General features: G+C 39.0%; 1 protein-coding gene across 2 annotated transcripts in view; it reads left to right on the top strand.

Moving 5' to 3' along the window:
- PIEZO2 (piezo type mechanosensitive ion channel component 2) overlaps positions 1 to 13,555 on the top strand; it is a 1,179,452-nt gene that overhangs the window by 197,158 nt on the left and 968,739 nt on the right. For both annotated transcript variants that reach the window (XM_078688152.1, XM_078688151.1), the window contains exon 2: positions 11,824 to 11,919. In XM_078688152.1, the coding sequence (XP_078544278.1) occupies positions 11,824 to 11,919 (96 nt within the window). The remainder of the gene's footprint in view (positions 1 to 11,823; positions 11,920 to 13,555) is intronic.

The raw sequence follows: 13,555 nt of genomic DNA, 5'->3' as shown, positions 1-13,555 counted from the left end.
GAAACTGTGCTAAACCATGATGTTTCAACATAGCTGGGGGTATCTTGTTTTGAATGCCCTATTGAATGTTGTCTTTGTTGCTGTTGTTTGTAAAGATAGGTTCTCAGATTTAGAAAAGATGATTCATTGCACATTGGCTAACAATTCTGTATGTTTAGTGTAGGTATTTTAGAACAGGTACAATGTGTTTTAGGAATTTTTAATCACCTTAAACGACAGTGCATTGAATCAATAAAAGACATATTCCTTCTAAGTACCATGAACAAAGAAGCAAGGGTTCAATGTGATCCTTCCTGTGAGTAAGTCACCTCCTTAAATGCTTTATCATTGTCCGCATTTCAGGTATGCTGAATAGCAGACAATGCCCAGAATGAATGGATTCATGTTTATTTTTAGCCATTTCAGAACCTTTTGTTCATAAGAGGAAACAAAGAAACGTGTAATGTCGAGAAAAAAGTGAAGTAGTTTGTTGTTCTACAGAGCAAAAACCGAATTGCTGCAACATTAATAAAGTGAGGTTCCACAGTACTTTAAAGCAATAACTATTGTTATAAGATTGTTAAGGGTGTAAAAGGAAAGACAGCGAGTTAAAGTAACAAATACATGAGAAAGGGACGAAAGGAGGTGAAAGGGCCCAAATAGAGGTTAGTCTTGATCTTTGAGTCATTTTGTTTCCCTTTTTTGATCCTGGTAAAGCTTTCTTTATCCAGTGGAATTTTCCACATCACTAGAATGTCTACATGTAGGTCCACTGACATAGGGAGAAAGCAAAGAGAAAGAAAAACAAGCATTTGCAATGCAATCGGTCTCGCCTTTGGGGCCTGATGTGTATTTAGCTATGCAGCACATTAGCCTGGGTGCTGAAACATCTACTGTTCTTTAACATTGAGGGAAAGGAAGCACCAAACTGTGTGACACAGCAGGTATGGGAACACATGGAGAGAAATATTGCCGTTCAGTGGAAAATGGTATAGTTCAAAGCTCTGTTTTTAACATAAAATAAGGCCCTTTGGTGGTCATATCACTGAAAATACAAGTTTTGAAAAAAAATATTATTGTCTGCTGGTGCTCGTGGAATCTTGAGAATGCTAAAGTGATTTTGGTATTTTAGTGACCTCTGCTGGTCGTTTTCTATCAAGAAAGTTAAATAGAGGCAGTTGCCAGAAAAATAAAAAAAAGAAAGTCTCTCAGCAAAAAGCAATTATGGTATTTTACTGACCTCTGCTGGTCGTTTTCTATCAAGACAGTTAAATAGAGGCAGTTGAACAGAAAAAAAAGTCCCTAAGCGGAAGCAGACAAGTCCTAGGGCTGATCTCCAGAGCCCACATAGTACATACACGTATATACAAGAGGTCTCGAATGCCAAGTATAGCCATTGATAATGAATAATTCTTTACTTGTGTGATTAATAAAAACCATTACAAAAACAACATATATATGTAAAAATGGAGGGAAAGCGGGCTATTAGCAATAAAAACAAAAAAAGTTAAATAAATGAATATATATACACATGTTCATAAAACCTCCTTTGCTGTCTTTAGTTAAAACAATGAGAAAAATAACAGTCTTTTAGGCACGACAAATTAATGCTTCTGAAGTGGCCAGACTGAGTAGGCTCCCTAAGCTTTAAGGACCACCCGGGTGTTTGCCACAGTCGGCCTCATAGGACTTATCCATCAATGCTGTGCAGGTGTAGTAAATATATTTGGCAAAATTGGCCATATGCTTCATATGTCTAACATATAAAGCTGTTGGACTGCCTCGTTTGCTGTGCGCATGCCCAGTTGGAGGAGAATGTGCTTAAGGTGGATTCGGCGAGCTAGCCACAAGGCAGGGCAGCAAAGTAGAATATGAGCCAGAGACTCTCCTTTATAATTGCAGGACGACACTCCGTGATGACCGGCTTTACTTTCACCGTTGGATACCGTTCTTTTGAAGGGAGAGGATGTAGTCTGACTGCAATAATCCTATGTAGAGCTAGTCTCTCCACGGACTGCGTAAGATGTTGTTTAAGGCTGAGTAGTGTGTGGGGGGAGCTTTTGGTCTCGTAGAAGCCTCTGGTTGAGGTTGATAGCCTTCTTCATGGGTCTTGTACAGCTTAGACTGCTTCCTTGGGTCTGCATTTGGAATTTCCTCTCAAACAGTGAGAAGAGTCAACAGAATAATCAATGTGCTGTAACAGACTCTATATCTCCTGGTAGAAGATTACCAACCACTTGCTAGAGAGATGCTGTACCCAGTTGTGAGACTGGCTCTTAAGCAAGAGATCATGTCATGTCAATGAAGATGTATACCTAAATCTGGAAAGTGTGTAGGGTTTTGGCAAGAAGATTGAAAGAGAATGTAAAGGTGGCCCACTTGATCACCATGCATAATTAACATATATGTCTAGTGGGATAAAGTAGACTCTATGCAGACCTTGTGAAAATAACTAATCACGGATATACTGTTTGAAGGTTTGTAACAGATTTATGTAGCCAGGTAGCCATGAGCCTTTCCTGGCTGGATTAGATTTGCTTTGCTATTCTTTATTTGTGATTGAATGATTGATAAATGTGTGGTAGTCTTATCAATGATACATGGTCACCCTACCACATGTTCCTTTTAACACAGACCCTTATCACAGGTGGACTACTATAATTAAAGGCATAATAGTTGTTGTAACTACATAATGTTTGTAAGTTTATAGGGTGTGCAGAATATGTGAAGTGCATTACTATAGCTATTGTGCCTCCTTTACCATATTATACAGTCCTCCTGATTTCATCCTTCTTAGGCGCCCTTTTAATTGCTCCTTTCTAATACTGAGGCAGACAGAAACATGTTATAAGATGTGCAGGTAAATCCCATCACTTTCTTTCTTACCTCATTCAGTGACAGAGGTTACTGATGTAAGAGTCTCCCAACTACTGTAATGAGGCCCCTCAGGTAATTGTACCGTTATGTTGTGGTGTTGTTCCTGTGTTGATTTCATGGCATGTGATGTTTATGCGCAGTATCATTGGCTATCTTGGGATTGCAACCTGTATGGTCAAATGGTTTTCTCAGGAGAGTTGCATGCTTGCAGATGCATCTGTAGTAATAGTAATTGCACTGATAGGCTTGGGCTTAGTTCATTTGTAAACACCACCCGGGCACATAAATATCGCATTGAGTGTAATGTGCTTGCAACTTAGAAGTGTCTTGTAGACCTGTAAAATATAATTCTAAAATCTAGGCCCATAGTCTGTAAAAGAGCTCCATGCTGTGTCTCTACTGACCACCTCCAATTCAACCGTATTGTGCTACCCTCTACTTGTTCATCGTTCCTCCTGTTTTCTTCTTTTGACATGGGAAGTTCCTGGAGGTCATTCATTGCCATGTATCAGTCACGTTTCTCACCTACATCCCTTTGAGGATCTGTTATTTCATTTTATTTGTGATTACTATCAAACTTTCTGAATTGCTTGAACTCACATACACATTGAGGTTGCCACCTAATGGTAAAACCTTTCAATGCACGATGGTAATGCAGCTGTTCTCCCTATGGATGGTTCCTGAATCCAGATTGTTTTGCAGTTCTTCATTAGCAAGTTCTCTACCATCCACCCTACACCAGCAACCCTTCAAGCAGGATTAGTAGCTTCCGATCAAAGAGATTTGATTTAGTAGAAAATGTGCTCAAAGTAGATTACATTTAACATCTAAATTATGGGCCCGATTCACAAAGGGACTTATGTATAGTAAACTTACAACTGTAGAGTCTCCACTCTCGGGGAAGAATCTCAGCAATGGCACACTCTCAGCAGGGCGCCGTATGGAGAATACACCCTGAGTGTGGCGACTCCACACTTGTACGTTTACTACACATAAGTCCCTTTGTGAATCAGGCCCTATGGACTTTGGTACACATCATATCCTATATATTTATGTCTATTACACTCTTGCAGTGTTAGCGTACCATGAAACTGATTTTGAAGAGTTGTATCCTCTGCATGTTTAAAGAATTGAAAAAACAAAGTTGAGAATTAAAGTGCTATCTATAGACAAAGAGTGGGTTGAGTTGAGTGGGGTTGTTAGGAAGAAGGGAGATTTGAGGCTTGATTTAGAGCTATTTGGTAACAGAAAAACCCATGATTTTTAAAGGACATGCTGATTACAGAGAATACAACAGTGGAATTTCCTCTATCACAAGAAAAGTATAGTGCTTGAATTTCCACCAATTAATTCCCCTGATAAAACATCTTCTCCAAAAACAGTAACATTTTCAATTACCACACAACTCTGCTGCAAGATCCTAGTAATTATGATGAGTTCGTTGACACAGCATGTACTTAACATTTGTCTGCACCTAATGAAATAAGGGAAATATCCTTGATAAATGTTTGTGGTATTCCTATAGCGCTGTACTGGGTCAAAGACAAACATAAAAAGAATGAGTGACATGAGATGTAGCTGGGTTGCTGACTGTTAACGCACTGTGATGGAGTGTTCTTGAAAGAGATGAATCTTCCACTGTTTCCTAAATTAGAGCAGCCTTGGTGTGGTCCTGATGTGGTTCCAGTTCCTGGGTGCACAGGCGGAAAAGGCCTGCTTCCTTATTTTTCAATATTACACATCTTACGGAGTTATTACAAGTGGGTCATTGTTTCCCATCCCCTGTGTAAACCCCTGTTGTGCAGGGGTCGGAATTATAAGATTGGTTGTATTTAACACATCCAATAATTATCAGATGCATTAAACATCTCAACCTTCGTTAACTTTAAGCAGGTAAAACCTGCCACAATGCAAGTGGAGAAAAGTATAAGGTATTTAATGTATCATGTGGATTTTGATGTGTTATACACCAAAATCAGCATGTTATTCCCCAAAAACTCATAATAGGCTTTATTTATCCACCCAATAAATAATGTACAAGGTGTGATAAATAGCACCTCGTCAACGAAGCACTTGATTGTGCCCTTGCAGCATTTTGCCGAGGCACACAAGAGATGGTTATCTGCAAGATATGTAGTGGTTTTGGGATTTGGGAAAATAATATATGCAATCTTTCTGAAGTTAAGTGTTATGATAGAGAAAATATTTCAAAACATGTTGATGATATTGATGAAATCGGTTGTCAAAAACGGTTGAGATGCGAAAAAACAATTCTTTTTTTATATGCGGGACCCCGGTAATGGTTCTATGTCAAGTCATATGGTCAGTTAAATTAACACTGCAATTTATCGCTAGTCAACTAGCCTCCTTTTTCATGGAGCATGCAGTCCCTTGTAATTTTAACACAATATTTAGTTAGAGCACTTCTAACTAAATACGATCCCATTTGGTCCCATATTAAAAGGAAAAACACGTGAGTTGTATTACATTAATTAAACTTCTTAACTGGACATCTTGAATATCAGCTGTCAAGCCCCTGCTGCAAGCAAACATGATTTCCAGACAGCACTTCATATAGACATATGCACTAAGAGGCAGAAATCACCTTTTTATCAGAGCAATGCACTTGTGTGGAAGAGTGAAAATGAGCAGATGTTGTTGAGAGACAGAGGAGTGAGGAATGAAGCTTTTGCTATTCTTGCATGACATTGATTTTATATTCTCTCTGATCTGAAACTAGACTGAAAAAAACATTGGCTGATTCACATGTTGTGTTTTTTTTGTTCAAAGAAATGTTATTGATTTTCTTTACAACCCAAAATATATAAAAGACAGGGCAAAGTAATGTAGATACATCAAGTCAAACATGTCGCCATTACTAGAAACCTACAAGAGGTGGATCAGACGGTACATTACAATCAGAACAATGGAAAGGGGCACCAGTTAGTGAGTGTACAACCTTGGACTGCAGTCATCGAAGAGACAGAATTCACACTTGTTTCTTGGTAGATCCGTGTCAGGTCAATACGCTTGAGTTATGCTTTCCTCTGTAATGGATCGTGAGTAACAAACTGATTGAAGCTGGTAGTCATGAACAATATATTATCCTAGAAGTTGCTGATAATCCTATTTCTAGCATGGGACGAGTTATGAAAGTACAATGCCTGCAGAGAAAGAGCTGAGGATAGGAAAGCAGAGACTGAAGGAGGAAGGGTAAGAAGAGAGAAGCTAGAGCTCGGCATCAAAGGAGTAAGATTAGAAGTGGTATACACTAAATTCAAAAAGGAATCTTCATTTAATCCTAGTGGGAGGTCTCCATAAGCAGTGAGGGTAGTGAGGGCCGTGAGGTGGTATGGTGATGACCATCTGGGCCTAGTAACTCAGGGGAGTTTAAAAACCTTAGGACTAGCGTCAATCGCCTTCCGTAGTTTCCTGTGTCTGGGTTTCCAAGTAGAGGTGTTTAAGACAATATTGTCTGCTCCTCTTAAAAAAATAACCATTCTTGCCATTTCTTGAATGTGATTTTCCCAAAGCTCTTCCAATTACACAGGACTAGTTTACACGCTAGTTTTAACATTAAGTCAAGCAGAAAGCGGTCCTCCTCCTCCGCCAGATCAGGGTCCAAAAAGCCTGCCAATATATAAGATAGTTCTGTAACTGGGGAGACGTTGAGTGTCTGTGAAATGTATTTGAAAATTTGATTCCAAACATTTTGTAGCAACAGGCATAGCAGAAGCATGTGAGATAAGTTACCCAATTCCAGCAAAGTGGGGACTGGGTTAGATTTAATTTAAATAGTCATTCTGGGGTCCAATATGACCTGTTTATGATCATAAATTTTGTTTGTGCGAGAGTAGGGGAGATTTTGTGTTTGAAAGGCATTGTATGTATTTGCTTCCAGTCCAGTGTAAGTGTTTTGCTGTTTGGTTCTGCCTCCCATTTTGCCACATTATTCAAATGTTGTTTGCATGGTTCGGGGAGCAGTAATTTGTAAATCCTTGAGACTGTTTGGCCAGCGCTCAATAATTGGGAGAGTCTTGAGGGGAGTGAGGGGGGATTAAAAATAGAGCTATGTTTTGAGATCTGGACTTTAACTTTCAGAAAATTATAGAAGTCTAACTCAGCTAAACCTTTTTGTAAGTGTGGAGAATGGAATAGGAGAAGTCTTATTAACATAGGTCTTTGAGGAAGTTTATCCCTTTGTGCGCCCAATCTTTCCAAAATATGGTTTCTTTATTTATTATTGTTGCAGGGTTGTTCCAGATTGGCTGTAGATTTGAGGCACCCATTTTTGTTGTAGAGAGAGTATCCAGCCTTTTTAAGGCTTTTTTGGTATTTAATATGATATATTTAGAGTGTTCCAGTTTATTGGTCTGCATTGTCATAATTGCTTGGAGTAGAATTCCTTTAGTGAGGTGTAATTCCACATCTACCGATTGTGGTTTGTAGTTAGGGTTATCTATGAACCAAGCAGCTCCCTGCTTGCAAAGGTAGGCTATTTGATAATTTCTGAAATTAGGAAGGCCTACTCCTCCCATGTTTTTCCCCAGCCTCAGTTTACTTGTGGAGATCCTCGCTTTGTTCCCTTGCCTTAGGAAGTTACTAATAGCCCTATCTACCTTATTTATAAAGTTATCCGAGAGCATTATTGGCAACATACTAACGAGATAGTTTATGAGAGGTGTAATCATCATTTTAATCGTTTCTACTCTCCCCCACCACGATAAGATTTTGGGAGACCACCCTTCTAGAAGATCTGTGTTTTTTTTTTAAAGTGATGGTTTCGTTCACCTCATGAGATGAGATCATTTGCGATGAGATCATTTGCGAATTCTAGACCTAGATATTTTATTGCACCAGATTGCCAAGACAGTCCAGACTCACCTAAAATCTCCCTGTAGCCACATAAGTTGAGTAGTTTCACTTCGGTCTTGTCCCTATTGAGTGTATAACCTGAGACTTCTGCATATAATTGGATCGACTTCATGAGGGCAGGTATGGCTTTCGCTGCATCCTTGGACACGACTAGTATGTCGTCAGCGTATGCTGCCACTTTGAATGTATTCTTCCCGAAGTCTATGCCTTGGATGTCCTGGTTGGCCCGTAAATGTTAATTTTTTTAATGGCCATTTTCAGTTCCTCCATCGTGATTAATCCATTAATGGAGTCCCTCTCTTGGTCACTTAGTGAGTTCAATGCTGCCTTATCTAGATATTGTTGTATTTTAAGCAGTTTCACTCCGGTATTGGGATTACATAAATTTTTGTAAAACTCTTTAAATGTGTCTGAATTTTTTTTAGGGTTTGTATGAACAGTTCCTTTTTCATCTCTGATTGCTTTGATCGCGTATCTCTGGGCTTTGAATTTTAGATAAGATGCCAGGGATTTCCCGGCTTTGTTTGCTTCACACAGGCGAAAACCTTTTTGTTTGTTTATTCAGATACCCAGTCTCGTACTAACAATTTTGTTATATTCGTATTTTTAATTCTGAATTTCTGTCAGAGTCCCTGGATCGTTAGTAATGATATGTGTTTTTTCCAGTCTTGAAATATCTTCCTCTAAATTCTGCTGTTCCAAGTTTGCCTCTTTATTCATTTTAGATTTAAGTTTTATAATTACTCCTCTCACAGTCGATTTTAGGGCTTCCGTTCACTTTGTTGTCCACTAAGAAGTTTTTGATGGCCTCTTCAATAATTTGTTTGTGCTCAAGTGAGGCTAACACTTCATCATTGAATCTCCAGAGAAATTCGTTGGTTTGTGAAGATGTCTGTGAGCGTCATTGTGATACAGGAATGGTCGGAGACCACTCTTAGTTCAATGGTTGATTGATCAACCCTGCTTATATCATTCCCGGATACCAGAAAGTAGTCTATACGTGAGTATGAATTATGGGGAAACAAGTAACACGTGTAGTCCCTCTCAGTGGGGTTCTGCAAACTCCATTCAGCTAGCATGTTGAATCTTTTGCATACGTGTGTAAGTGCCTTGTGTGATTTGTTAACTTTGAATTTACATGATAAGTTCCTGTCAAGACAAGAGTCCGAGGGTAGGTTAAAATCTCCTGCGATTATGGAGGGGGCAGAGTCCGGGATAGAGAGAATGTTATTTTCTAGGTCCTCCCAAAACAAGCTGTCGTTGTTTGTTGGGTGTAGATGTTGGAAACAAAGAGGACTGAGTTTTCCTTCTGTATTTTAGCGGTAATCCACCTCCCTTGATTGTCTGTTGAATGTGAAATTAATTCTAGCCTAGATTTCTTTTTTATCATAGTTATTACTCCATTTTTCTTCCCCACTGCGCCTGAACAAAGAACTTCTGCATATTGTTTGCTCTTCAGAGAGTCCGCTAATTTATTGTCTATCTTTGTCTCTTGTAGGAGAATGATGTCAGCTCTCTGCTGGTCGATGCAGTCCATGATTTTCCTCCTTTTTTACTGGATGATTCAGGCCCTTAACATTTAGAGAGACAATTTTAATCTGCTTAAGTGGAGTGTTCATTTTTGTGTCTGTTGTGCTTGTAGTGAGGTTCGTGGAAGTCTATTGCAGGGAGCAGTGTGGCCTGCATGTGATCCCTTTTAAGGCAGCGCAACCTAATAGCTGTTTGACCCCCGAGCGGAGGAAGGAAGAAGGTAAAGAGAGAGAGAGAGAGAAAGAGAAACGGAAAGGTGAAAAAAGAGGAAAGAGGAGAGAAGCAACTAAAAATAACATCCAGAGGGACATGTCCTGTAGAAGCACCTAAGTCCATCAAAACATGTATGAACATCCTCAATATTCCTATCAACAGTCCCATCAACAGGAATCCCCCTCTCCACCTCTTCCCCACACCCCAACCCCACCCTCCCATCCCACCCCCCAAATGAGATCCGTAAGACGTGGTGATTGCAGGAAAATTATTTGACCTGCTTTCCTGAACAGGTGGAAATTATGCTCATCAAAACCCTTTTTACATTTTGTGCGACATCCTGTAGATCTTCTTTGAACATGCAGTAACATAAGAGAAAACCTAAGAAAACAGCTGCGCAACAGAACAACACAGTAGGTCATATCGTAGGTGACGCGGTGCATAAACCCTTAGGAAGTAAGAGAGAACTGCACCAATGATGGTCGTGTGGACAGGTAATCTGTTTTCGTGTAGTGAAGAGCGCCCAAACAGTTTTAGTATTATTGGTTGATCTGGAAGTGTATGTAAGGTATGTGGTAATGCACAACTAGTGCACAAGGTAAAGCACCAACTAATGCCTAAGGTAGTTCAGCAATACCGTAGGTAAAAAGTGTTGGTAGTTAGATTGTGGCAGCTAGTAGTTAGTAGCTGGTGCGGTAATGTTGATTGTCGTGGTCCGTTAACCTTGTTGCGTTTGAAGGCTATTTGTTGTGTTTGAAGGCTATTTGAAGAAAGCAGTTAGGAAGCTGTCATTTGTTTTTCACTTTGACTATATGAAGATGGAACCATATCATACTATGAATGTTCTTTTTGCTTTAAGAGGTAAAGTCAATTTGATTGCCTCAGGTGAATAGATGTATATTGGTACCTTTTAGCTTGGGTCAGCTCCCTTTGATGGATGTTAGGGATGAATGGATTAGGGTGCTGAGCTGACTGTGTTTGTGTCGAGTTTGCTTTGTTAAGCTGAAAACCGCCCCCACATACTTTGTTACTCAGTCTATGCCTGAAAGTTCTGCAGAAACAACTGTTGGGTAGTTTTACTATTTCTAGTTATTGTGGTATTGACAACCAGGGAATGCTGGCTGCCTTTCTTTGTTTGTGATGTTAAGAAACTGTTGTTTACTGTTATTATTTTTTAAATCAATGTTGTCGGCTTTGAACTGAGTGGAATGCTGATTATGGGTTTTTATGGTTGTATGTTTTATGCCAAATAAAAACTATTTACAATGGAACAGAATGGAATTTAACTACTTAGAATTATAAATTTTTAATAACCCAACGGGTTCAGTATGAGTTGTGGGCTTGATGCACAGTATTTTCCCTCCTGAAATTACAAATAATGGGGTCATGGGTAACTGGTGGGGACAGAAGTATTCTTGACAGCAGTATGTTAGGAAATAATATGCCGAAAAGTAGCTTCTGCGCCTATTCCTACATGTTTTTGCCTCTTATTTCATTGAGAGACTTAACTTCACCTGATGCAGCAATACTCCAAATACAAACATATATATGGGATCTCAAAACCTCCCTGGGATTACTCTACACTTATACTGAAGGTCTATGTGTAGTCTGGTGTAGGCATCTTAGTAGAGAGGAAGACATGAATCTCAAGTCGCCTGAGTTCTGAATTTGTGTTTTGCCATTTTTTTTGGTTAGTTGATTGACTGCAGTTTAAAACGTAAAATAGTTTAACAGTGCTACTTTAACAGCCCAGAGAAAAAGCTACACACAGGGTTGTGGTCAGGAAAATTGTCCTCAATTTGCACTATTTGTCCAATGTATAACAATCATCCATTGTTTGGTTATCTCACTTTGATTGTTTAGTAAATAAATCATGCTGCTATGGGCCTTGGCCAGTGACATCTCTTCTTTAATTAATCTCAGAGATATTTACACATGTTTTCAGTGGCAATTAAAGAGAGCCAAGAACAATACACTATGTATGTCCACTCTTCCTCACCCAGTGGTGCTAAAAAAACAGGAAAGTTATATAAAGCATACAAATTGTTGGTACTACTGTAGAGGTGTGGATGTCTTCTAGGGTACCGTAGCAGATCTACCTCTGTTGATATCTTCATCATAGTATCTCCGTAGCAACTTATGGGAACCACCCTACTGTTCCACCCTCACCAGTGATTGTCCTACGTAAGCAATCAAAGAGTGTCACTACTTTAGTACCATAATAATTTGTTTTCTTTGTTTCCTATGTGGTTGTACCTCAAAACTCCTTCATTGCATGACAAACTTGATTACTTAACTCAAAGGACAACCTCGACTGCTTAACTCATCTCTGTTCTCTTTTTCCTTCAGGATGCGTGTTCCGGTACAATGGGATATCGTTTGTCTACCTCATCTACCTTTTGCTCATTCCTCTATTTTCAGAACCAACAAAAACAACAATGCAAGGTACAATTGTATTCTTGTTCTCTTAATTAATGTTTTGACTTCATAGAGGTTGTGTATTTGCCTCAAGTGTAAGGTTGAAATGCTTTTTACCGTTTGATGCCATACGTAGATAGTATAACCGTGGAAAGCGTAGTTGTAGTTTGGAATCTGAAATGCAACAATAATTTTTTTAATTGCCTGGTCAGATTATAATACTATTTCAAACCACTTGGTTTAGGTAATCAAAAATTGTAGCAGTCTTTGATTGAGGTGCCAATACTTGACTTCTTTGTCATTAAGCGTTACATGTACACTTATTTGGCCAAATATAAACAGATGTGTGTATCACCTACATTATTGGGTTTGTTCCAACATGGCCATGGCAAACTGTGCTAGAATATTTATACATTAATGTATTTTTATCATGGCCCTTGTACAGGAACACTGCAACCATTTTCATCTCTTGACTCAAGCCAGCTTATGCTGAGGCTGTGGATATTGAAATACCCTGAGGTTAAGAGGACAGTTGTTTTTCATGACATTTTGAAAGAGGGATCTGTGTGGAGGCAGCAAGCTGAGCATATACTGCACATGTATTGTATAGCACCCATTTTTTGCATAATTTGTTCTCTTCACATACCCAAACGGCAAGGGTAATTTTCATCATACTTTATAGAATGGATGTAAATAGAGCTCCAAAGTAAATAGCTGAACTCGAATTGTTACAAATAAGTTTTTTCCAGACCATTGGCTCCCTCAGCCTGATTTTTTTCTCACCAAATGAATAACCACTTTTTTTCACTGAGCATGAACAATGAAATGTGTAATTTCAAAATAAGTACTATATTACCTGATATCGAAGAATAAACTGTGCATTTATAGTCTTAGCAAAACCTTTAAGACGGGTATTCTCAATCCACTCCTTTAATAAACATGATTTCAAGACCCCCACCTCAAGTAGGAAAAAAAACGACTTCCCCCCATCATCTTGCATTTTTCCTTGTGCTAATTTATAAGGTATATCCATGCCATTATTCCCTCATATTAAAACCCACTAGTCCTCTTTTCCTTTTTTTAGTTATGTTGCTCAAGGCAGCGTGCGTTGCTCAGGGCAGTCTTAGCACAAGATGCATATCAAACCAAACCAAAGCAAACCATTACTGTGAGCAGTGATGGTCAAACTAGCAATGGGGAACAAAGGATATAGAGCTTCATAAACGATAATGATCATAAGAGGAAGGATAATTTAATGGCATAATTTTGTAAGTTGTCAGTCAGTGCCATTTTCTAGATCCAAGGGAAACGAAATGAGATCATTAATTGTACGGTTCTTCCGAAGGTGAGGCTGGTCAAGTGTCCACTAGAGTACATGAAGGTGACTGATCAAGGATGTCCGGGAACATGCTGATCCACTGCGACACTCCAACTCATACTCTTGTAGTGTATTAGCCTCCGTTGGGTGTACGCCTTGCCAACACTATTATGCCAACAAAAGATGGCTGACAGGTTTAACAAAGAGCTTTTCTAGCATCTCAGAGGCCTTTTCTGGCAGACATATTTGCCCTTTATATCATTTACACCTCTTTTCAATTTAATTGGCATTCTGAGTAATGAGTTCTAAAGTGTTCCAATATGTCTTTAACCACTCGAAAATGAT

This window comes from Lissotriton helveticus, chromosome 4_1 (assembly GCF_964261635.1).
Source record: "Lissotriton helveticus chromosome 4_1, aLisHel1.1, whole genome shotgun sequence".
Lineage (NCBI taxonomy): Eukaryota > Metazoa > Chordata > Amphibia > Caudata > Salamandridae > Lissotriton > Lissotriton helveticus.
This window is presented reverse-complemented; position numbering and strand designations above follow the sequence as displayed.